Genomic DNA, 27,316 nt, shown 5'->3' with positions numbered 1-27,316 from the left:
TTAATGGCGTTGTACACATGCTCACTTGAGAAATTTTTTCTTTACCAATACAGTTTTCCTAGAAGAAGTGTTTCCACTTGATTTAGTTCTAGAAAGTCCTTGAAAGTCCTTTCGTTCTCTGCCTCTAGGCCCTATTCTCCTGCCTCAATTCCTCCCTGAAAGATGTGATCTCTATAAGTCTTTATGGGAGGTGGAACAACCGATGGTCTTTCTTCTGTAAATGCTTTATGGCTGGCGTGGGGATCACAGACCTCTTGCCTTGCTCTCTCTAGTGGAGGAAGGGTAGCTCCTTGATGGCCAGTGGAGGCGTCTTCACCTGGAGCTGGCTGGAACCCTTGTCACATGATCATCTAAAGCTTAATGGTCTCTAGGCGAGAGGAAATGAATTGGGTTAAAGATTTAATGGGAATTTCAGGGAGTGGATATCTATTCTTTCAGCAATGTTTGTTATGGAAATTTGCAGGAGAAAAACAAAACCTGGTCTTTTCTAGGATCTATGTGTTTCCTTAAAGTCTTAGCACAAGCGACTCTGTTTTGGTTTGGTTTGGTCTTTTGGGGCCTAGTGAATGAACTCAGTCCAAAACAATGGCCGCCTATGCTTTTACTTAAAAAGAAAATTCCCCACTTTTTGATCGGGTTCTCACTTAGGTGAGAGTGTGACCAAAACTTAGGGCCTTAGCACCACTCTCGGTTACCATTATTATTTCTCGGTTACCATTATTATGAACCTTATTCATAGGTTATGGTGTCCTCATGGTCACACATTTCTTTCAGCTCTTGTCATTCTAGTTGAAGAGAGACCATTTGACATTCTAGCAATGGCTGCATGCAAGCATTTAAAACCTTTGAGAGAATACAGTGTACCAGGGAAACTATTATTATGACTATCAGGAGGATAATACCAAGAGTTTGGAGTATGCTCTTTACCCAGGTTACCCATAAACCAAACCACCTAAAATTAAATAGATCAAAAAATGAGCTAAAGAACCTACTTACTTAACTGAGCAATCTCTTCATTTATCCTCTACAGCTAAATCTCTATAGTCTTCATTTGATGTATTTCTCCATAGGCCACAAGTGCCAGCAGCTGCACAGAGACTTCTCTATTCAGCCAGTTCTATCACAATTTTCACAAGAGAATTTAAAGTCTGGTATTCAACTATAGCCTATACAGTAGAATCTGCTATAGAGCCTACTATGAAGAATGCATTTCTAATCATTGCTTCTTTTACTCCAAACCATGGAAAAAGGAACTAACAAATGATGCCCTTCTAGAAAAGCAAAGGACTCCTGGCAATGTTCTTAGAAGTACCTGTACTGTTGCTCTCAGTAATGGAGATCTGCTTTCCATGTGCTCTCCAACACATTCAGGCACCAAACTTACAAGTCTTCTATTCTGGATTTGCCCTTCATACAAAATCTATCAACACTTTTTAAAAATCTCTTCATATTCCACCCTTTCGTCCTATTTCTACTACTACAAAATTAATCTGGGGAATTGTCACCACACTTATTTTTCCTGCCATCAATTTGTCAGCTCTGTAAATCACCCCATGCAGTGAGATCATGTGGCTTTTATGAAATATTCTTTTGATCAAAGAATTTCTCAACCCTCCAAAATGTCAATGAAATTACTTTCCCATGTTATACAGCGAAACAAATCTCCTTAGACTTCTATACAAAGTTTCCTCAACCTTTTCAACAGTCTGTCTTTCTGTCTTGAATATGCCTTGTGATATAAAGATTTATCTGCTTTTGCTCTTCCAACTCTTTCTCCCTTCAAATCAAGCCATACACATTATTCAATAACAGTTCAAATGTCAAAACTTTCCTAGGTTTTACCCAGATCATATCAACTCACAGAACTCTCAATTACTGTATATATTTTTGGTCACCCTACTTAGCATTAAACTACACTGCCTAATGGTATTCTTTACTTATTCATATACATACTCCTTTCTCTCATAGTACTATGAGTCTTAGAAGAAAGAGATTTTATGTCCTTTTTTTTGTATTTTCTAAGAATCTATGTCGGGTCTATATTTACTCACTTAACAAATATTTACAAACTACCACCTATAGTTGGCATTGTGCTAGTTTTGGAGATACAGCAATAATCAAGACAGACATAGCCAATTTCTGAAATTCAGTTTCACCAACAATATCTGGCACCACAGCGCTCAAGTTGCTCTCATTCTGATATCATCAATGTGAATATGGGAACAAGTAATAATTACAGGAATGACTCTTCTCCAAAAATGAAAAATTAGATATTCATAGTAAATGATAGACTATTACAGTGCTGAGAATGAATTGTTTGGCACTAGAAAGAAAGAACAAACAGGTAGGCAGAGATTTTGTGCATATAGGTATTTGAAATGTCCAATTAATAACTTAAGCAAGATATGGTGAAAACATGAATATAGAAGTGAGAGACAGATTGAGGACTAGATTTCATAAATATTTAGAAAGGCAAACTGTCAGTAATAAATTTTGATTGGATGTAGATATAAGAGTTAAAGCAGTCCAAATTCCAAAATTTTTAGTCAGTGCTGCATGAACTGAAATAAGCAGCAAAAAGAAAACTAAAACAATGTCTATGTGCTGATCCCTTGAAATTACCTTGTAACACTGCCAAAGGAAAATGGCACTGAGCACCAAGTTTGTTATAGTTTCAGTTGTGCCCAAGTGAGTCTCCAGAGTTGGTGAAATCTCAAGCCCCTTATCGCATGGCTTACAGAGAACCAAGGTATGACGGATATTAATCCTTCGTTTGACATCTTTTGACCCAACTCTCTTCCTCTAGGTCATAAGCTAATTCACTCCTTTTCACTTTGAAAAGAACTGTGAATAGAAGAAAATGCACCTATTACTCATCCGCCTTCTGAGAGAGGCAACATGTCTTTAACCCATGCTTGACACATATGCTAAACTTGAAGCCGCTAGCCTTGGGTCAGGAATTCTGGGTATTTTCATAAGAGTTGTTCCTGTTACTCTTCGTGAATTTTCTCACCATAAAACTGTTGCCAACGGGGGAAGGGGGCAAGAACATGAAGTGTTTATGAGAGAGCCTGAAACTGACAACCTGTGTAACTGCAGTGCGTCGTTGGCATGATACTGGCAGCTCACTGCAAACCTAAGCACCTGTGGACTGCTAATTAGCTCTTTAAATTGAACTACATTAATTCACGCATTCTTGTCTGAATGCGAACGCCTCCTTTTTCAAGCCAACCCCTGGGCAATCCGAATCCTTATATGACCTCCCTCCTCCTCCTAGTACGGCGCAGGTATGCGAACAGACATCTTCTTTCGTCATCAAACTGGTGGTAATGAGAAAAAGAGAACTCTGCTTTTCACAAGGGAAAACGTGCAAGATTTTCTCCGTAGTGGGGGCGGAGAGGCGTTGGGAGGAGAGCAGCCCACGTAGGCAGGTAGCGGCGATGAAAGCATAAAGCCCAGTGACGTCGCCCACACGTGGCGCCTGGCAAGTGAACAATCGCGGTTAAGAGGGGCGCGCCGCAGCCAGCAACGCTCCGGCCCAACTGCAGGAAGGTCTGTGCTCTGGAGCCAGGGTAAATATAGGACCCAGATTGGAGACTAGAAACGGCTAGGGAGGGGGAAGTGGGGTGAAGCACAGGGGAGAGAACCATCGTTGAGGTGAGGGGGCTACTGATCCTCCTTCGCTCCCCTTCCGGCATCTGGAGGGCACATAGCTGATGTCGGGCAGACAGAGTTCAATTTTGTTGCTTAGCACCGACCTACCATAACTTTCAACATGCTTCTCTATGTTTAGTCTATTGAAACTTTTTACCTACCTTAAAAGATAAATCATTCTAAGTACATAAGACCCACTGAATCATAGTAGAAGCCTGAAGCCATTTCTCAGTCTGCTTTTTACGAAATCAAATTAAGATTCTTAGTTTCTAATTGATGTTTTGAATGTACAGTTATTAGAAACTGTAATAACAATTAGAATTGGGGTCATTGACTCTGCTGGACTTTATATCATCTATTGGCTTCCAGAATTAAAAAAAAAAAAATGAAGAGATAAACTGTTACCCCCAAATCCACGTAGTTAATACTTATCATGTGGGACACTGCTTATGGAAATGATCTTTTAAAGAATGGGTTGAAGTCCTAGATAAGGGGTTGGGAGTCTTGAAAATAGGTTGCAATTTTCCAGGCAAGTTAGCCAACTAGTAGTTACTGAACTTCAAGAAGTCCACCTTTTGTTAGTGTTTGAAGGAAATATCAGGACGTTGAAATACAATCTGACCTCAGAAGGACAATATGGTCTTAACACTGAGATCAAATAAATACAGTAAAGTATTAGAAACAATACTAAACAATTGAGTCAAAATTTAAGTTTGTGCCAAAGATTGTAGATACCATCTATAAGGGTATTCTTCACATCTTTATTTTAAATATTTTGTTTCCTTGTTATAGGGTTAGAAAATTATACACCATGGCCCTCCTAAAGACACTCTAGGAAAACCATGTCATCCTGATCTTAAAACACCTGCAAGAAAGAGCACAGTACTTCACCATTAGTAAGTAGCAAAGAAAAAAAAATGGTAGCCAACTTTTCAACTATATATCAATATGGGTTTAAAGGAATAAAATGTAATTATATGGAATGGAATAAAATGTAATTATATGGAATAGAAAAAAATATTTTTCCTTGAATATACTCTCACCAACAGTGGCATTGCTTTCATTGACGCAATGAAGATGATTATAGGTTAGATGGTTGAGGGTATGGGAGAGAAGAGCGGCAAAGAGGAGAATATGGCATCATGGCCTATTATAGAATTCTGGCTCATCAGCTGCATACACTGGGTGATTGAGCTATACAAAACTCTTCAGGCTCCTGTGTATGGCTTTCAATGAGCTGATGAGGATACAACAGCCCAGATGTTAGAGCATTTTCCTAAAGTTAGCCAGAAGGTCTCTAATAGAACCAGGCCTTGAACATGTGAATCTCAAATTAGATTATACTGATTATTTTTTTCCTGTAACACCTGGAAGGAAACACATGTCTCTTAAACACTTAGAAATTAGCAATTCAATCAAACAGCATATGTTTATAGAAAGATCTTATGAGCTCAGCAAACTAGCAGGCATTGCAAAGGATAATAAAAACATGAATAATTTCCGTTTATTTGTATTATATGCATAATGTGTTTATCGTATTAGAGGTGTTACATACATTGTCCCTTCAGTCTTCAAAGAAAAACCTGTGATACAAAAATCTACATTTTACATAAGAAAAAAACTGAAGCTTGGCATAGATTTCCTAGACCTGATGGTTTCCAAAGACTGCACCCGTAACCAATAAGCTACAGGTAGTTGATAACTAGAAAGTAAAAATCATAGACAGCTGAACTATGAGAGTTCAGCTATAAGGCAGAATCCTGGTAACCTTCACAGTAATTAACCTGTCTTGGGTTGTCAATATAGAAATACTAGTCCAAAAAGGCCACATCCAGATTATAGTGTGCCTAAGGAGAAGGGAGGACTGATTAGAAAGGGAGGGCATGATTTACTCATGTTAAAAACTATGTGGGAAGCAAATAATGTCAAAAGCATTATCAGACAACTGGCAATGAAGTTTAAGGTTACTGGTATGAAAAATACTATTTCAGAACTTTGTTGACTTAGATTTATTTAACAAAACCAGAGTTTGACAAAACAGGAATATGTGTAATATATATGCTGCTCTAAATCTTCCACCTTCTTTCTTTCTAAAGATAAAGCAGATATTTCATCCTGCTCAGAAAACCAACAGTAAGTGTTAAATCATTGATTTTAATGTGAATATTTTATCATGCCAATCATTTTTATGTTGTCAAGGGTAAAATGATTAATGAGTTTGCCCATGATTTTATTTTTTGTTTTATGTTTGTTTGTTTGTTTGTTTTAGAGACGGGGTCTCTTTCTGTCACCCAGGCTGGAATGCAGTGCTGTGATCATAGTTCACTGCTGCCTCAAACTCCTAGGCTCAAGTGATCATCCCACCTCAGCCTCCTGAGTAGCTGGGACTACAGGCACTTGCCACCATGCCCAGCTAATTATGTTTTGTTTTTGTTTGTTTGTTTGTTTTTAGTAGAGATGAGGTCTCACTATGCTTTCCAGGCTGATCTTGAACTCCTGGGCTCAAGTTATGTGCTCTCACCTCAGTCTCCCAAAATGTTAGGATTATAGGAATGAGCCACTGTGCCTGGCCTATCCATGATTTTCAAAACTTTAATAAATTTGTATTGAGAATGACCTCAAGTTAGTTTTATTCTTTTACAGTTAAGAAGGTAAATTACAGCAGTATTACACACACACACAAAAATAATTTGATATGTAAAAATTTTTTACATTTTATTCTAAAAATAAGTAATGGAATTAATTCTCATGTTTGTGACTTTAAACAATTATACTAGAACTACCTTTAATAGGAAAATGGAAAAGTATGGCTGTTTAAGTATATTGTATAAGCTGGCATATTAATGATTTTACTATTAACATATACAGTTATGTATTAATAAGGGAATTATTAAAGGAAAAATAGAGGGTCTCCATTGTGCTGCAACAATGTCTGCCTTTTCCCAATTAAAACTGGGTTTGTTTCAATGAGTTAATGTCTCTTACAAAGTCATTGACTTCAAAGTCATAATTGGATGAAGACTAATTTCTGACATTACCTAAGAATGTAGCATTGGCATAGGTTAATTAACTGTCTTAAGCCTTAATTACATCATCCATACAATATAAATAGTAATACCCAGTAAGGTATGGGAGTGAAATTGTATATCATTTTCCACAAACCATCAATAATTGTTCATCCCCCATCCCTTTTTTGCACATAATTGAGCATAAAGGCAATGGATGGAACAAGTATCAATGATACACTATTTACAGTAAGTGAAGCCTGAGAAGCATCACAGATAAATTGCTTGGAATTTTCTTTCTCTCCAAGAATTTGGGAGTGCCAATCTCACACACAAGAAACAAATCTAGGCAGCATAACTTTAATTTACAAATTAAACAATTTATATGACTAATGACAGAAAGGTGAGTGTTTCCAAAGCTAAGTGGTCTTGTTGCTTCATCTGAAGGACGTAGGATTTTTTGACATATTGAGAAAGGACAACATGGGTAACAAAATCCTGAGTGTCTTTTTAGGAGATAATGAAAATATGAAACAATCTTCTTACCAAATAATGGATTGAGTAAACTTGAACAAGCTATATTTTCAATGCATTAATTGTATTTTTTGTATACAGAGAAATTTGAAAATATTCACAAGTATAAGGAAGAAAATAAACATAACTTCTAGTTACTCCATTAGGGAAATAACAGCTAATAAAGTATTTGCACAACCATATCTGTGTAATCACAACCTTGTCATCTTAATTAGAGTCTGGTATAAATAAAAGGACAAACCGTTCTACTTTTCATATAGAATAGCCGATTGAGAGATGGTACATATTGAAAATAAACTTTCCTCCAAAAATTGAGATGAACAACGAACGTCAGTACTATAATTAACTATTAAGGAATCTATTTGCTTTTCGATGGCGTAAGGGTAGCAGAAGTAGGCAGAAAGAAGGGAGTATATCTCTATCTTTTATAGATGTACCTCAAGGGCATCAGTAGAGTTCTTCAGCTTATTTTTTTATTGTCACTATCAAAGACAAGGTAGGTCTCATTATGATTCTACTGGTACCATAGGGCAATTCTTCTCTTGTTCCATTGTTAATGAATCTGGGAATCACAGTTCCTTTGAGATAATCGAGATCATTATATTGGTATTCCCCCTCTTAGAAGTTTTTAAACTACTTATTTCAATGCAGACCTTTGTTTTTCTTGACTTAGTTTCCAGCAATGGCTTTACTACCGGTGTTGTTTCTGGTTACTGTGCTGCTTACATCTTTACCTGCCGAAGGAAAGGTAAGGTTAAAATGGAAAATCTTTTCAGAGCTATCCAGCAACTTTGTGGTATGGCAGGCTATTTTGAAAGTAAAGGAGGGTAAGAGAGTTTGGTATGTCAGAGTTTCCACTGGTTCAGAGTTCTCAGGGCACTTAACACAATTATTGAGATGAAAGGCCAAGGTTATGCTGTGTGTGTTCTGCATGTGTATGGTAGCCACCAGTCACATGTGACTACTGAACACTTGAAATGAGGTTTGAACAGCCAAGGTGTACTCTGATGGTAAGAAACTCACTAGATTTCAAATATTTAGAACAAAGAAAGAAGAAAATGTCTCATTTTTTTAATATTGCATCCATGATGAAATGATAATATTTTGGATATTCCGTTAAATAATATATTAGGTTCTTAGGGTGGTTGCAACAAATTACCACAAGCTAAGTGGCTTATAACAACAAAAACTTATTCTCTCACAGTTATGGAGGCCAGAAATCTAAAATCAAATTATCTCCTGGGCTGAGCTCCCTCTGGAGGATCTAAGAGGGACCTGTTCCATGCCTTTCCCCACCTTCTGGTGGTTTCTGTCACTTCTTGGCATTCCTTGGCTTCTGGCTGTATCACTCCAATCTCTGCCTCCATCTTTACATTATCTTCTCCTCTCTGTACGTTTCTGATAAAGGCACTTGTCATCACATTCAGAGGCAACTGGATAATCAAGGCTAATCTCATCCTGAGATCCTTAACTTAATTACATCTGCAAAGACTTTTTCCAAATAAGAACACATTCACAGTTTCTGAGCATTAGGATATGGACATGTCTTTTTGGAGCCTACCACCTAACTCATTACAAATAAAATATATTATTTAAATTAATATCACTTAAAAATTAAAATTGCATATCATGTTTAAATTATTTTTCTAGTAAACATCACTGGTCTATGGGGTTAGAAAGCTGATGATAGTCCTCTTGCCCCAATCTATTTTCTGATTTCCTTAATTTTATTTCTTTTTAATGAGATCCCTATACAAAATTAACAATATACTTATATAATATTAAATTAGCACAACTTCTCCACTATATTAACACATTTAATTTTTATAATTAGGGTATAAGAATAATTAGATTTATATTTTTAATTAAGAAAACAAAAACCTTAACTCTAAACGCCTTAGTGGTTTGTTTAGTAGTGATAATAGAGTCAGTATGTGAAGGGCTAAGAGGATTTTGAATTCAGGTCCTAGAGTTATTTCTAATATGCTACTTTGTTGAATTGACCCCATAATATGGTCAGCAATCTTCAATGATAAAATGTGCAGTGCTCACATACAGTGTGTATCTCCTGACCAGGAAGCCTCTGAAACAGCTTTGGCATTGCTGTTTGTTGTCACATCTTCCATTAACTCTGTGCACACTAGACTAGCTAGGACTTTTCAGACTGGAGGACTCTGACACTCAGGTCAAACTTCATTTGGCATTCAGAAATATAGTTGTTGTATTACTGTAATTAAATTATCAATGTGCAGATAATTCATTCACCACCTAGGGCCTCATTCAAATAATTTTCTGTTCTTTTCATTTTTTTCCCTGAAAGATTTTCTTTCATACCTGTTTCCAATCCCATTTAACCTCTCAGCTCATCTCCTGGTCTTCATTTATAAAATTATTAAAAAGTGAGATGTCATTTGGTCTTTGGCACCACTAAATGTTTTAAATCAGATGCTCTACAAACACTCTGCCCAGTATGATTTTCTGATGTTTTCAAGATGCCTAGAAAACTCTGTTCATCTTTCAGAACCCCAGAATCACATTTTATGAAGCTTTCTCTGACTTCAAAGAAGAATTGATCCCTCCTTCCTCTCTATCTTGTAGATCGCTAAGATCAGTTTTGTTATCATGTATATTGTAATTTTTACTTATGTCACATCACCTATTCAATATAAACTCTTCAAAGATAGATACCATATTTATTTTATTCTCGATATGTTTAATATTTCTAGTCATGTAATAGCTTTATTAACACATTTAAAAATACATCTCTTTTTCAGTACAATTTTTATCTACAAAGTAAAAAGGTGTAAGAAGCAGGAAATAATTTGGAAATTAACTTTTTATGTGTTTTGAAATGAAACCACAATAACCAGATTTTTTTAGGTCAAGAGAAAATATCCAGGGATGTTATTTTATGCTTTGATGTGATGCAGAAATCTGCCTCTACTGATATTTTATATGCACATCCTTTCTAACTTATTAGTCAGCAACTTTGCCATATTTATTGGTACAATGGTGTCCACGATCAGTCCCTGTTGTTAGGAACCTAAAAGCAGGAAAGAGAAATGTATATATTGTAGATAATGGCAATAACGTGCTCAGACCTATGGTGTAAGTATTTTGAGAGCCTTAAATGAACTCAGTATGGGAGGAGAGGAGGATAACTTATTGCAAGGTGTCAGAAAAAATCTATAAGGGGCCCTGTTCCTTTCAGACTTATACCTCAAAATCTTGCTCATACCTATATAACATCATATTCTTGTGTAAATTTAGGTCATCAAATGCTTGGACCTTTACCCAGCAATTTTCACATCCTATTCCACCTCCAGGCTTAGCAGGCCCCATACCACACACACAGACAAATATACAACCACAAAGATAAACCAAACATATTAGCACCCAATTTAATACCTTATCAGTTATGTTTCTGTTACTAAAAGGAACAAAGTCAGCAATAGTCCATTCATTAGATAGATTGGATCCCTCCAAATTGCTTTAAATATTTTTTAGTGTTACAAAGTTATCTTTTAAGCAACCCATAAAATTTGCTACGTAATAGGTATAATGGTTTCACTATAGTACTGAATGCAGACATGCACTTCAACTGGGCCTAAACATTTTTCCTTAAAGGCAGATACCATGTCAAGGAAAACTGCCCCATAAAATTTAGGATGAATCATGGGCTCCAGCTTTACCCTATCTTGCAGCCTGATCAAATGTGAATGAATATATCTCAAGGTTTTAAATTTGTATGCTTGTAGTTATAAAATATTATTATTCATATGTCTATACAAATCATATTAAAAGTTCCCTTGCTGGGGGAAATGGCAGATAGGAGGCAGGACTAACTTGCAGTTGCCACTTGGATAAACAGAGCAATATGTGGAGATTCACATCATGAACTTTTGTGCCAAGAATCACTGCAGGAGCATGACAGGAAAACTGAAAGAATTCACAGACCCTTTGAAAGAAGTGGCTTGCCGCTACAAACTCTGTGAGATAGCTGAAACACTATGAGTGCCCAAAGTGTGAGGGAAGAAAGTCTGCCTCTAAACACACATCCTCACTGAGGAAGCTGAAAATCCAGATCATGGGGGAAGGATTTAACCTTACTTAAAGCTGAAATGAATTTAGAGAGCCATGCAAAATAAAAAAGAAGAAGAAGCCGTGAGAAGAGCCCTGTAGGCACTCCCAGTCCCCACAGAAGCCCAGGGAAGCCATTTCTGACTTTATCTCACAGAGATCCTCAAGGAGGAAAGCCAGTGGAATTAGGGAAGGGCCACAGGGAGGAGACTTCCAGCTGAACTTTGTAATAATTTTGACCAAGTGCAAATTTTTCTGGGCAGATCTGGGATTGTGAATGGGAAGTACAAATATGAGTACAGAAGCTGCAGTAGGTGGGAAGTGGGGAAAGGCCTGAAAGCCCTGCTTACCATCTCCTTGGGGAGCCTTGTAGCCTGGACCAAGATCTCAGCCTTGCACAACAGAGGCCTGGATATAAATTCAGCTCTATTGGCCGTTGAGGGAGCACAGCAGGGGTGAGACTGGCCTTGCTGGCTGAGTAGGAGCTTAGTGAAGCCTGTCACTGCTGACTTTCCACCACTTCCCTGGTGACTTGTATGAAGCAGCAGAGGCAGCCATAGCCCCCTTAGAACATAACTCCATTGGCCTGAGAACTACACCCCCATCTTCCACAGTGGCTGCAGTAAGCCCCCACCAAGGAGAGTCAGAGTTCAGATATGCCTAATCCTGCCCACACATGATGGTCTTTCTCTACCCGCCCTGGTAGCCAAAGACAAAAGACATAAACTCTTGGGAGCTCTATAGCCCTGCCCATCACCTGAAAAACCTGAATACTTATCCAGATGACCTTAGGGCAAACTTGTATCCCCCCATACTCACAGCTTACGCTGTCTTGAAACCAACTCAAGCTGTTACAGCAACTCATAACAGAATGACTCTACTCCAAGGAAAGACAAAACAACAGTTATTTCCACTGCCTGTAACATCCTGGCTAACCAGAGGTCCTGAGACTGTCCACATGACAACTTCACTATTAGCATAACCAACATTCAAGAAAACCAGTGCACTAAACAAAACTACAGCCAAGGACTCTCACAGAGGCCACTTCACTCCCCTGCTACCTCCACTGGAGCAGGTGCCAGTATCTATGGCTGAGAGACCTGAAGATGGATCACATCACAAGACTGTTTGCAGGCTCTCTCCAGTACCAGCCTGGAGCCCAGTAGCTCTGCTGGGTCGCTAGACCCAGAAGAGCAATAACAATCACTGCAGTCTGGCTCTCAGGAAGCCCCATCTCTAGGAGAAGGGGGAGAGTACCACATCAAGGGTTCAAGGCAAAAGAACCTGAACAGCAGCCCTTGAGCCCCAGATCCTTCCTTGGACATAGTCTACCTGATGAGAAGGAACCAGAAAAACAACTCTGGTAATATGACAAAACGATGTTCTATAACATCCCCAAAAGATCACACTAGCTCACCAGAAATGGATTGAAACCAAGAAGAAATCTCTGAATTGCTGGAAAAAGAATTCAGAAGGTTAATTATTAAGCTTCTCAAGGAGGAACCAGAGAAAGGTGAAAACCAACTCAAAAAAATTTAAAAAGTAATACAAGTATGAATGAAAAAATTTCCAGAAAAATAAATATCACAAATAAAAAACAATCACAACTCCTGGAAATGAGACACACTTAGAGAAATGCAAAAAATACTGGAAAGTTTCAACAACTGAATGTAACAAGTAGAAGAAAGAATTCCAGAGCTTGAAGATATGGCTTTTGAATTAACCCATTGTAACAAAGAGAAAAAAAAGTGATAAAAAGAAAATAAACAAAGCCTCCAAGAAGTTTGGGATTAGGTTAAATCACCAAAGCTAAGAATAATTGATGTTCCTGGGGAAGAAGAGAAATCTAAAAGTTTGGAAAACTTATTTGAGGGAATAATTGAGGAAAATTTTCCTGGCCTCTCTAGAGACCTACGCATTCAAATACAAGAAGCTCAAAGAACACCTGGGAAATTAATCACAAAAAGATCATGACCTGTGTACATAGTCATCAGGTTATCTGAAGTCAAGATCAAGAAAAGAATATTAAGAGCTGTGAGGCAAAAGCATCAGGTAACCTATAAAGGAAAACCTATCAGATTAACTGCAGATTTATCTGCAAAAACCCTATAAGCCAGAACGGATTGTGGTCCTATCTTTAGCCATCAATGTACACAAATCAGTAGTACTGCTATACACCAACAGCAACCAAGATGAGAATCAAATCAAGAACTCAGTACCTTTTACAACAGCTGGAAAAACAATAAAATACTTTGGAGTATACCTAACCAAGGAGCTGAAAGACCTCTACAAGAGAACTGCAGAACACTGCTGAAAGAAATTATAAATGACACAAACAAATGGAAACACACTCCATGCTTATGGATGGATAAAATCAACATTGTAAGAATGACCATACTGCCAAAAGCAATCTACAAATTTAATGCAATTCCCATCAAAATACCATCATCATTTTTCACAGAACTAGAAAATACAATCCTAAAATTGATATGGAGCCAAAAAAGAGCCTGCATAGCCAAAGCAAAACAAAACAAAAAGAACAAGTCTGGAAGCATCACATAACCCCACTTTAAACTATACTACATGGCTATAGTCACCAAAACAGCATGGTACTGGTATAAAAATATAAGCACATAGACCAATGGAACAGAATAGAGAACTCAGAAATAAGGCCAAATACTTACAGCCAACCGACCTTCAACAAAGCAAACAAAAACATAAAGTGGGAAAAGGACACCTTATTCAACAATTGGTGGTGGGATAACTGGCAAGATCTATGTAGAAGAATGAAACTGAATCTTTCTCTCTCATCTTATACAAAAATCAACTCAAGATGGATCAAATACTTAAATCTAAGACCAAACCATGTAAACTCTAGAAGATAACATCAGAAAAACTCTTTTAGACATTGGCTTAGGCAAATGTCTAAGACCAAGGCAAATGTCTTATGACCAAGAACCCAAAAGCAAATGCAACAAAAACAAAGACAAAAAGATGGGACTTGATTAAACTAAAAAGCTTCCTCACAGCAAAACAAATAATCAGCAGAGTAAACACAAAACCCACAGAATGGGAGAAAATCTTCTCAAACTATTTATCCAACTAAGGACTAATATCCAGAATCTACAAGGAACTCAAACAAATCAGAAAAAAAAAAAATCCCATCAAAAAGTGGGCTAACAGCATGAGTAGACAATTCTCAAAATAAAATATAAAAATGGCTGACCAGCATATGAAAAGCTGCTCAACATCATTAATTATCAGGGAAATGCAAATTGAAACCACAGTGAGGCTAGCACCTTATTCCTAAAAGAATGGCCATAATTTAATTTAAAAAAATGATACCGGTGTGGATGTGGAAAAGGGAACACTTTTATACTGCTGGTGGGAATGTAAGCTATTACAAGCACTATGGAAAACAGTATAGAAATTCCTTAAAGAACTAAATGTAAATCTACCATTTGATCCAGCAATTTCACTACTGAGTATCTACTCAGAGGAAAAGAAGTCATTATATGAAAAAAAGACATTTGCACACGCATGTTTATAGCACTACAATTCACAATTGCAAAAATATGGAACCAGCCCGAATGCCCATTAATCAATGAGTGGATAAAGAAAATGTTATATATATATGTAATGTATACATATATATATATATACCGTGTGTGTGTGTGTATGTGTGTGTGTATATATATATATATACACACACACACACACACACGTAATCCTGCTCAGCCATAAAAGCCATATATATATATATATATCATGTGTGTGTATATATATATGTATGTGTATATATATATACACACACACATGTAATACTGCTCAGCCATAAAAAAAAATGAAATAATGGCATTTGCAGCAACCTGGATGGAGTTGGAGACCATTATTCTAAGTGACGTAACTCAGAAATGGAAAAACCAAACATCATATGTCCTCACTAATAAGTGGGAGCTAAGCTATGAGGATGCACAGGCATAAGAATGATACAATGGACTTTGGGAACTTGGGAGAAAGGGTGGGAGGGGTGCGTGGGATGAAAGACTACACGTTGGATACAGTGTACACTGCTGGGGTGATGGGTGCACCAAAATCTCAGGAATCACCAGTAAAGAACTTATTCATGCAACCATTTACCTCCTGTTCCCCCAAAACTATTTTTTGAAAAGTTCCCTTGAAACCAGAAATCGGCATTTGTGGCCTCAGAGGGGTTTTTAGTTTGTCATGCCATGAGTTACTCACAATTCCCAAAGCTTTAATCTACTACTTTCCTATTTAAACGTTTCAATCTACTACTTTACTATTTAAAAGTTATATCTTCAACTCAGATTTAGTGGCAATGCTTAACAACTAATATTGGCTTTTATTATTTAAATAACTTTAGTATTTAATAAATGTACATGATAACTAAATATTTTGCACTTTTTAAAGTGACCTTTGTTCTCTTGAATTAACTTATTCACTATTATATGAAATTTACAACATTGTTAAATAATAATTCTAATTTTATTTTCTTTTAGGATCCCTCTTTTACTGCTTTGTTAACCACCCAGTTGCAAGTGCAAAGGGAGATTGTAAATAAACACAATGAACTAAGGAAAGCAGTCTCTCCACCTGCCAGTAACATGCTAAAGATGGTAAGAGGCAGTGCTGTAAGGAGATGGGCGTGAACCAGCTGTGGAAGGAGTCGACGGCTGGCCACTGGCATCTCTTAAGAACTTTGTGGTTTACAAAGTTGTGTCTCTGTTTTGTTATTTTATTTGAACCATTATATGGAGAGGATTGTATTCTTGTTTTTGTTTTAAAAATGGTTAAAAAAACTCAATTATACAGAGTTATTAAATTTGGAAGGCGGAATTGGAAGTCAAATATTCAGGCACTCAGTGTTAAGCCATTACACTTTTCGTTCATTCTCTTTTCTGGTTTAAAATCAAGAAATCCCCTTTCCTTCAGGATAAGTGTCAGCTGTCGTGAGTAAAAGCCCACTTCCCAGGGCACAGTCCCTGAAAGACAGGTATCTCCGATATGAAAGCAATGGCCTACATATGAAAACAAATGGAACTGGAAATAACGTTGGCCATCTTATTACTATTAAAATATAATTAGAATATTTCACATGTTTATCAATATTTAGACTGGCATAATTAATAAATATCCTAGGTATGACTGCTTTGCTATCATAAATAATCACATATTATTGTCTTATTTTGCTTTTTAGATATATTACCTATGGACTACCCATCATGTGTAAACTGGCACCAGAACAGATAAAAACACTTAAAAACATTTTAATAATAGTAGTATTAGAGAATACATTACAGAAATTTTAAAGTATTTACAAAACAGATTATGAAGTATATGTTTCATTGTGGCTGAATCATTAAGTGTATTTTGTTTTCTTGTGACGTTTAGGAATGGAGCAGAGAGGTAACAACAAATGCCCAAAGGTGGGCAAACCAGTGCACTTTACAACACAGTGATCCAGAGGACCGCAAAACCAGTATGTAAATTAGTAAATATTTGTTGAATAAATAAATGAATAAAATAATAATAGAGCATTGTAGGATGCTCTATAATAAGAAGACTTTGAAAATAAATGTTACTTATACTGCTGTCTTTTTGAAGTCAAAGTATCTGTATACAGAGGGATATTTACAATAAGAACAATTTTGTGCTTTTTTATTGTGCACATTATGCAAATAATTTTGCTTCTTGCAACCAGCTCACGAGTACAGCAGATTTTATATCATCTTTCTTTTTGTAAGTTTAAAGATTAGAAAGCCAGAATTTGAAAGAGAAGTGACTTACCCAAGAACATAATCTGCAACAGTGTCGTACTAGAAATTTTTAACCAAGCTTTCTGATTTCTAACCCACTGTCCTTTTTGTTAATTTATGTAGCTGTCTGATGCTTTGAAATCTATTTTTTGTATCCATAAAATATATTGAACTTATGATGAATTATTCCTAAGTTTTGCTCTAAAGTGGATAAAAGTGGATAAAGTGGATTTAAATTTATCATATTCAAAATTTCTATAAAAATGAATATTTTTGAATATATTAATATATTAATTTTTAATATCAGGCTAGCAAGTATTTTTTGTGGACTGGATACCTACAATGCACAGAATACTATGTTCGAGTTTTAAAAAGACATATCAAGGATTATAAAAACTAGTAAATGCCCAAATAATTTATGAAGTGTTTCTGGGCTGTAAGGCACTTGTTGACAAACTCACAAGGATTTCAGCTTGTGATATCTGATTTCCTGGTTAAGAGAAAACCCATAAATTTTGAAAACTGTTGTCCTTCTTGGTGTCAGTTTTCTCTTGATTGGGACTCTTAAAGACAGCCTATAAAGTCTTTTTTTTCATATCTCACACAAAGTCTTATACATTTATTTAGGGTCTTATATTTGAAAAATCTCTGTTGAGGGTTACTAGAGCAGAAGACAAAAATATAAGAGTTGGTCACTGCCTTTAGCAAGCTTACCATATACAGCTGGGAACACTCAAGGCATACACATGTGAAAAATTTAGCATGCAAGGATTTTTAAGGAGCAGAGTGTTAACCTACTCAAAGTTTTATGTGGTCAGGCCAGCCTCAGTGTGTCAGGCAGTTAAGTGTTCTCATCAGCTTTATAGCTGATAAGGAACTGAGGCACTCCTTTATGTATTAATCAACAGTTAGCATCTGCTGGACCCTGGGTTTGAAAGGCAACATCTTTGTGTTTGTGTAGTCAATTTCTTTTACCATTGCATGTTTATTACCTTGCTCATGAATGATCTGCCCCTTAGGTACAAGATGTGGTGAGAATCTCTATATGTCAAGTGACCCTACTTCCTGGTCAGCTGCAATCCAAAGCTGGTATGACGAGAGCCTAGATTTTGTCTATGGTGTAGGACCAAAGAGTCCCAATGCAGTTGTTGGACATTATACTCAGGTAAGAAGAATGCATGAAAATACCTATGTCACAGATGTTCTAATAGAGGAAAGCTTCTCCAAATTATGACCACTGCAATGTTCAATTTAGGAGAACAGTCCGAGTGGGTAGAATACAGTCTTGGCATTTGGCTGCTGTAGAGCTGTCATTTTTGTCCATGGTCAGTCAAACTCTTAGTAGGAAAGCAGACTCTGTATTGTTCCTACATTATAAATTTTAAAGTGATGAATGTACATGAAAATTAAATATTTTTAAAGTTTATGACTTTGGTTCAATAATTTAAATATTTTTGTGGTATATGTCTATAAACTAAAACTAACATTTTTCAGTTTTATATTTGATACTTTTTAAAATATTTTTCATCTTCTCTAATGTACTTTTATATATTTATTCCATTGTTAATTTGCAGCTTGTTTGGTACTCGACTTACCAGGTAGGCTGTGGAATTGCCTACTGTCCCAATCAAGATAGTCTAAAATACTACTACGTTTGCCAATATTGTCCTGCGTAAGTAGACTGTTTAGAGTTTAATGGCAATAATTCTATCTGCAATTTATTTTTTAATAATTCTCATATCTTAAACCAGAATAAAAACATATCTCAATAAAAGGGAGGGGATATATGCTTCGAAATGTTTTTTAAGGTTGAGACACTTTCAGCTTCTCAGAGGAGAACAACTTCTCACTTTCAGGTATAAAAACTGAAGCTCTCATTCCTCATTAATAGAATAATGTCTTTTCTTTCAACTGGCTTTCCCTCAGCTTAGGGTTACTCTATGAGCATGTGTAATATGTATTTCTCTAGAATTGGTATCATCACGTCTTGCTAATTTCATACTCTAAGAGTATAGATGCTTTAGGGTGCTGGTAAGATTGCAAATAGAAAATGGATTGTGATTTTGGCCCTTTCTGCTCAAATATTCCTACTTCTGCTTATGTAAAACACACACACACACACACACACACAAATACCATTACAAATGATTCACTCATTTGGATTTCAATGGCTTTTCAGGACATCTTTATTTCAGAATACAGAAAAGATAACATCTTAAGTCTCTGATTCTTAGAATTGTTCACAGAAAGCTCTTTAACCATCTTGTAAGGTTTGATTTGTAGCAGTAAACATGCTTCTTATTAAACAATATGTTTAGAGTTATCCACAATAAATCCTATGGATATTTTAAGGAGATATTCACAATATCAAATTTAATGTTTGAAATTCTTTACCACTGGAGGCTGTGGTAGGGGGCACAACTACAGGATTTGTTTCGAGACTGTAGATAGCGAAGATGATGTAGAATTCCAGTTTGAGAAGTATAACCTCCAAAGTCATTTTCTTTCAAGTACCTATTAGGATTCAAGTAGAGAGAATTGAAAAGCCCTAGGAGAATGTATCCAAACTCACTTACTGGCCCTCAGAGGGAAGCATCAGCAGCCAGGTGTCAGAAGTGACAGTCGGAATAGATCATGAGGGAAGCCAAGGGAACTAGAACTTTTAAAATCCTTTTATATCTGTTTCACTATTTTCCAAGAGCTCATACACACACAGCTATATTCTAAGCAAAGAGACTGAGATTCAGCTGCACTTCCTTGGGTCCTTAATCCACTTGGTCTATTGAGATTTGGACTCCCACGTAATTCATTATCCTATGGTTAGTCATTGCATAACTATTATATCCTGGATATCAGTATTTATAAAAGCTTTTCTTTAATCTTTTTTTTTTTTTTTTTTTTTTTTACTTTAAGTTCTGGGATAACAAAAACTAATATTCCGTTTTGGTAAATGTAAAAATCTCATACATGCCACCTCTAGAAGCTCACAAACCTTCCTAAGCACATTCCTACAAACACACACACCACTAACTACTGAAAAATCACAACCTCCATCTGGAAGAAAAAAATACTCTGGAGCTATATTTTTCATAGTTTCTGTTAGAGATACTATGGAGTTTTTTTTCCATTTTTCAAATGGAAAATGATATTTTAACATTGCATATTTGTTTCCTGCTACAATCTGCTACTCCTAGGATCTTCTCCTTTCCTTCTACAGGATGTTTTACCCCTAATTGGCACCTTGGGGTACACTGCCTTAGTAATTTGACTCAATATACTGGGAGATAAAGATAGTGTTGCCACACTGAATATACTCTCAAAATTTCAGACTCTTGTCATCAAATTTAGTTACCCAGCCTGTGAAATTATGGTCAAGAAGATATGTCCATGTGTGAAGCATTTTCTTAATTTGGATTGTTATCTGAAATACACATTGGGAATTGTAATTTTTCAGTTTTGTTAACATACTAAAAACACTGAATAACTATTTATGTATATTTGACTGATACTGCCCTTAGAGTATAAACAGTAAAGTGAAAAATATTTGACATGTATTTCAAATTTCAGTGGTAATAATGTGAATAGAAAGAATACCCCTTACCAACAAGGAACACCTTGTGCCAGTTGCCCGGATAACTGTGACAAAGGACTATGCAGTAAGTTTGAAGTGATTAGCTTGCTATTATTTATTATAGAATTGATATTTTCTTTTCCTTATATAATTTAACAAATCTCCTAAAGTAACGAATTGAAATAATGTATTTGTGAAAAAACCCAAAAAATATTCAACAAAGTATGCTTAAACAAACATTTTACACACTGCAGGAGCTACATATTATTTGTAATGAAAAGCATATTGCCCTATGTAACATAATGGAATATTTATCATCAATGTGTTTTTGGGACTCTGCAGAGCCATTTAATATAACCATATACCGTTTTGGTAAATAGTTCAATTCTCAAAGTTCATATCACTATACCAAAAGTGATATTTTAAAAGAATCAAAATGTATAAATCTAAGGTGTGAGACCACATTATGGCTCAGTCTAGACAGGCACGCCAAATATTACTGTTTATTTGTGCTAATGTGTTTGTCATGCTGATTTCCTCACTTCTTTTTTACAGTATAATTAGGATCATAGTGTTTGCCTTAATAAATGATTACTTGCCCTATAATTTCATAATTGTTTTGTATACATTTTTATGACAAAACTCAATCTATATACAATATTGGCTCATAGAACTTGTGCACATATTTTTGCAAAAGGAGAAAATGAAATAAATATCATATATCTCATTTAGTAAATTGCCATGAATAGAAGTAAAAATAGCTGCTGGCTTTCTAGTTGGGACACTTTTATTAAAATTATTATGAATGATAAAGTTGACACAATCACTGAAATTTTTACCTCTTCAATGCACTCACCTTTACTAAGCATTTTTTCTGACTCAGTTATATAGCTATATTTCAGAATATTAATGATACCAAAGCTATAAATCAGGCAGAGGTGGGCGGATCAGAAGGTCAGGAGTTCAAGACCAGCCTGGCCAATATGGTGAAACCCTGTCTCTACTAAAAATACAAAAATGAGCCAGGTGTGGTGGTGGACGCCTGTAGTCCCAGCTACTCAGGAGGCTGAGGCAGGAGAATCTCTTGAACCCGGGAGGCAGAGATATTGCAGTGAGCCGAGATTAGCCACTGCACTCCAGCCTGGGCAACAGAGCAAGACTGTCTCAAAAAAAAAAAAAAATTGTTGAATACTTATACATTTTGCTGAATGCTGTTTGCTAACAAGTCTGGAATTCATCTGTCATGGTATCAGCTGGTATCAGCTGCTGTGTCCATGGGATTACCTGCATCACCCCTCTCATAAACCCTAGGTAACACAGAGGGGAGAGAGACACTCTCCACTTGGGAGAAGGAGAAGGAAGTGTGTGGGGTACTCTGCCTTGGATTTAGTACTGAGCCTGCCACAACAAAACACACACCAGTAAGAAACCCACAGCTCCTAAATCCAGATTGGTATGCAGATTGGTATCCAGATTGGTGGGCCTCTAGACCCATCATAGCACCAAAAAGGAATCCACTGCCCCAGTGGGACAGACTCAAGTCCCAGTACTACTGGTCAACTAAAATGGCCTCAGACCCCAAATGAATTGTAGTAGCTGGAAAGTCATAACAGCTGCTGGCCTTGGGCAAGCCCTGGTTCTGTCCTGGTCTGAGAGTCCATGGGTTTCAGATGCATCAAGGCACAGTGCCAGCTGTGGCATCCAGGGAATTGTCCATGTCACCCTTCTGGTAACCAAGTTTGCAGCAAACCTGGGTTTAGAACATCATCTAATAATGAAATAACTGCCATCTTAGGAGACTTATTCGCTCCTTTAAATTCTTGGAAGGCCTTCTGAAGAAAAACAGGTACAAACAAGCCCAGACTGCAAAGACTAGAATAATTAATTCTTTAGTGCCTAGATATTGAGATAGTAATCCACAAGTTTTAAGAACATTCAGGAAAATATGACCTCATCAAAAGAACTAAGTAAAGCACCAGTGACCAGCCCTCGAAAGATGGAAATGTGTAATCTTTGGGGTACAGAATTCAAAATAGCTGTTTGGAGGAAGCCCAACAAACTTCAATAAAACACAGAGAAACGATTTAGAAATTTATCAGGGAAATTTGAAAAAGAGATTGACATTTAGAAAAACAGAAATCCTGAAGGTGAAAAATACAATAAATAAACTGAAAAAAACATTAGATGGTCTCAACAGCAGAATTCATTAAACAGAAGAACCAGTGAGCTTGAAGACAGGCTATATGAAAAAAAGAAGGAAAAAGAATGAACTTTCTTCATTTCCCTTAGATTGTGGGTGGTGCAGGGAGATCACTGCTGAGAATTGTCAGCCTTTTAGCTAATACAAGGAATTTAATTTGAGTTTTATTGAGGTTTAGGTCTCTAGGGAACATCCAAGTAGAAACATCAAAAGGAAAAGGGCCTATTGTCCTTGTTTTACACTTTTATCCACCCATAAAGATTATTTACTCAAAAAAAGCATTGGAGTGTAATGCCATGCTGCCCAATATTATGATATGATGGAAAGAGTCTCTATCAGCATGTGCTACTAATCACACTTTGAACACTTGAAATGTGGCTAACAAGATTAAGAAATTAAAATTTTAATTTTAATTTTAATTTAAATACCTATGTGTAGCTAATGGCTCCCATATTTGGCTGTGCAGGCGTAGAAAGATTTAATTACATTCATATTATTCTGCTTGCTGAGGGGGAAATATAGGTCAATTTATTTTAGAAACATATCACTAAATGTGGAATTTAAACAGTGATGGATTTGTCAGTGAGCTCAACTAAGGCACCTCATATGTCCCTTAAGACATGAAAGACCCATTATAGTGTAAGTGATGCTAACTTGTTTGTTCCCTCCTACCCCCTCCCCACACACTTTGAATGTATGGTTTTGCTCTTACTGAGGAAAATGATAATGAGGTAACTAATCTGTTTTTGTTACAGCCAATAGTTGCCAGTATCAAGATCTCCTAAGTAACTGTGATTCCTTGAAGAATACAGCTGGCTGTGAACATGAGTTACTCAAGGAAAAGTGCAAGGCTACTTGCCTATGTGAGAATAAAATTTACTGATTTGCCTAGTGAGCATTGTGCAAGACCGCATGGATAAGGGCTGCATCGTTTAATTGACACATACCCGGGGAAATTGTATGTATGTTAGTTACAAATTTGATTTCAAAGAGCAATGCATCTTCTCCCAGATCATCACAGAAATCACTTTCAGGCAATAATTTACAAAAGTAGCATAGTATATGATGACAACTGTGAACTCTGACATAAATTTAGTGCGTTATAAAGAACTGAATCAGGTTGAGGATTTTGAAAACTGTATAACCATAGGATTTAGGTCACTGGGACTTTGGATCAAAATGGTGCGTTATGTATTTCCTGAAACACGCTAAAGAAGAAGACTGTAACATCATTGCCATTCCTACTACCTGAGCTTTTACTTGCATAAACAATAAATTCAAAGCTTTACATCTGCGATTGTCTTATAGACCTTTCTTTTAAACAAAGGTAATCAGCTTTTCGAACAAAGAACTTTTCTAAGCAACCATATGATATGATTCTTATGCAATATTTTATACCATTCATAATTAACTCCAGCTAGATTCATCTGAGATAAATGATAAAACAGAGCAACATTTTCAATATAGTTGTCTATGAAGTTAAATTTTAACAAAAAATGAATCAGTTCTACTCTTACTTGCTTTCTCCTTTTTGATATTTTGATCTCCCTACTGGTTTAGCTGATTTTTTTAAAGCCAATGAAAAGAGGACATAATTTAACCAAATGTACAAATGCAGCCTTCCAAGAAAACAAACAAGTGGAATAATCAATATTAGGTTGGTAAAGACATGGTAAAGTAAGCCCATTTTATAGATGAGAAAACATACACTAAAACTTTTTTTTAAAGTGGAAAGGTTATTGAAAACCAGAAAGCAGATCTGGCTAGACAGATGGTGAAATAGCATGAGCTACTAATGCCTCCAGAATTAAACAGATTATCTGAATCATCCTATAACCATTAAGGAAATTGAATTAATAATCTTAAAGCTTCCAAAAAGGAAATTTCTAGGCCTGCAAATGGTTTCACCACATAATTCTGTCAAATACTTAAAAGAATAGTTAATAGCAATTTTACAGTTTCTTCCAGAAAATTACATGGGAGAAAATACTTCTTAATTCAGTCTTTGAGATAGTATTATCTTAGTACTAAAACTAAAGACATTTCAACAGAAAAAATATAGAGAGAGAGATCTATCGCTATCACGAGCACAGATGGAAAAATTTTAAACAAACATTTAGTAAATATATCAACAATATAGTAAAAGGAAAATATACCCTGACACAGACTTGAAACAAATTACAAGAATAAATCAAAATTAAACTGTGTCTAGAAGATAAATTGCCTATTATAGAATATATTCATTGTATATACAGCTCCCCACGAATTTCTTTGGAAATTGATTTTTCCACGAGATTAGCATTTCTTCATCCTAATCTTAATAATTCAAGTGTCTTACAAACTATGTTTTAAAATATTTAAGCCTATTTTAGGGGAGAAAAGGAATATTTATTTTTGTAACTGCAAGAGCACTGAGGTAGAGTGACAATGTGAGAGAGAAGCAAACAGAATATTCCACTTGAGTGGTTCTTGTATGAAGCACTCCGTTATTGAGGTGGCATTTGAAAGGTTTTAAATACAAAGTTTTCTTTAAAATTTTAAGATTAGAGTTAGCTTTGTGGGTGGAAGACCTGATCTGGTCCTTAACAGAAGTGACTAAAAAATAACCTTTATAAATGCTTTCAGGTAGTAGGAAAATCTTTGCTATTCTCATAGCATTCTTAAAATTTATCTAACTCTAGTGACTGGTTAAAAAAAAAAACCCTTTATACCAGAATCTTTAAAATTTAATTGCTAATTAAGAGTTACACTCAAAACACTTTTTCTCCCACTAAACTGAACAGTTGTTTTAGTAATGTATGTTTTGTCTTATATGATTGAATTTGTATCACTAAGCTTACCTTCATTCTACAATAATAATAGTAAATTCTTAGATACTGTATAGTTATTTAATTTTTCAAAATGTTAATGACGATTTTGATATATAGCTTTTTAACCAACGAAAATGTCCAAATCTAAAATAAAATGTCTTCAGAAATACTCCAAATACCCACAAACATTTGATTTTATAGATTTTGCTGAATCTTTTCCAAAATGAACATTTTCAGTGAACATTATGATATCATTGCTAACTCAAGTTCCTCCTTCATTTGGTCACATATTAACTATTAATCTGTGTTTGCTTCTACATTCATGCTCCCATAATTCATTGATTTCTGTCATTTGATTGTGCCTCAGCCTATTTATTTTCATACTTCCTTGCTTTTGTTTATCTTAGTTTTTCTTACTTAATCTGGTCAGAATAGTATTTAATTTTAATTTCAGTCAAATGTTTCATATGAAATTATTCCTTCCTCTTGGATCACACAGGATTTGTTTGGGTTTCTTTTGTGAAAACGTGCTTTCTCTATTAAATATTAAGTTACCCCAGGAGAAACCTGTGACTATTTATTCCTATGGCTTGCAGTGCATGCACACTGTGGTGTACATATGGTAGGCTATCATTCAGTATTTACCACATGAATGCAGATGTCTTTATCATCAATTCTGTTCTCAATCAGGTATTGACTAAATAGGAGACAAGATACCTAAGGGTACAGAATATTAAAAATAACTTTTTCGATAAGCAAACAATATGAATTTTACATTAGGAAAATCCATAACTATGTTCCAAATGCAAATTCTCTTCAAATTGCTGACTGATATTTATTAATTCCAAAAAAGCAGATATAGAAATTTTAAAGATAGAAGATGCTCTTATAAACAGCTGAGAATTTTTTTTAATATACTCATTTTTGTCTTCTGCTTTGAAAACCCTCCCACTGTCCTCTAATTTGGTTTCTTTCTGGAAAGAGTGATGTGGAAGAGGGTGAATTTATCACCTTTTTGTTAAGAATAGTGAGGAGAGGGGGATTCTGATTAGAACTTAGATTAACGCATACCATCTAAGAATGCGATAAGTTCCTCCATTTACTCAGAGTATACTTTATGTTCTTGGAAAACATTTGATATGGAAGCTCTCACAAAATCAGAGAGAGAGGTGATGGTACATTGGATGCATCTGATGGTGGAGATAATGAGGATATGACAGAGATTATTTAAAATGGTAAAAATTTTGTAACCCTCCACATTCTGTGAGAGAGGGAATGCAGAATAAAATTATGAGCTCCTAAGCTACCATTAAAAATGAATTGTCAGCCAAATGTGGTGATTCCAGCACTCCCGGAGACCAAGGAGGGAGGATCACTGGAGCCCAAGAGTTTGAGACCAGCCTGAGCAATATAGTGAGACCCCGTCTCTAAAAAAAAAAATTAAAAATTAGCTGGGCATGATGGCATGTGCCTGTACTCCTAGCTACTCAGGAGGCTGAGGTGGAAGGATCACTTGAGTCTGGGAGTTCGAGGCTGCAGTGAGCCATGATTATGCCACTGAACTCCAGCTTGGGCAAAAGAATGAATGAAACCCCATCTCCAAAAAAAAAAAAAAAAAAAAGAATTGTTAGAGACAATCTTGACATAATAGGCACTTTTTTGAATATTCAGTGAATAAACTA

The 27,316-nt window shown here is 35.9% G+C and overlaps 1 protein-coding gene and 1 long non-coding RNA gene across 4 annotated transcripts; one reads left to right on the top strand and one right to left on the bottom strand.

Annotated features, from left to right (window-relative positions):
* LOC129059953 (uncharacterized) lies at positions 1 to 3,488 on the bottom strand. The gene is made up of 3 exons (XR_008526203.2): positions 3,261 to 3,488; positions 2,623 to 2,844; positions 1 to 367 (listed from the first exon to the last, which is right to left on the bottom strand). It is a non-coding gene; the product is annotated as an uncharacterized LOC129059953 (long non-coding RNA).
* Positions 3,418 to 24,119, top strand: CRISP2 (cysteine rich secretory protein 2). 3 transcript variants are annotated; one of them, XM_024248333.3, is made up of 10 exons: positions 3,418 to 3,552; positions 4,447 to 4,550; positions 5,751 to 5,787; positions 7,867 to 7,941; positions 15,797 to 15,913; positions 16,689 to 16,776; positions 18,073 to 18,218; positions 18,628 to 18,725; positions 20,621 to 20,709; positions 23,580 to 24,119. In XM_024248333.3, exons 4-10 carry the CDS (start codon positions 7,876 to 7,878, stop codon positions 23,705 to 23,707), a joined length of 732 nt encoding a protein of 243 aa, XP_024104101.1. In that variant the 5' UTR covers positions 3,418 to 3,552; positions 4,447 to 4,550; positions 5,751 to 5,787; positions 7,867 to 7,875; the 3' UTR covers positions 23,708 to 24,119. The 3 variants fall into 3 exon arrangements, with proteins under 3 accessions (XP_024104101.1, XP_024104099.1, XP_054413594.1); XM_024248331.3 differs by having other exon boundaries at positions 3,432 to 3,572; XM_054557619.2 differs by lacking the exon at positions 3,418 to 3,552 and adding an exon at positions 3,611 to 3,657.
* Positions 24,120 to 27,316: the final 3,197 nt, after the last annotated feature.

This window comes from Pongo abelii, chromosome 5 (genome assembly GCF_028885655.2).
Source record: "Pongo abelii isolate AG06213 chromosome 5, NHGRI_mPonAbe1-v2.0_pri, whole genome shotgun sequence".
In the NCBI taxonomy this organism is placed as follows: Eukaryota; Metazoa; Chordata; class Mammalia; order Primates; family Hominidae; genus Pongo; species Pongo abelii.
This window is presented reverse-complemented; position numbering and strand designations above follow the sequence as displayed.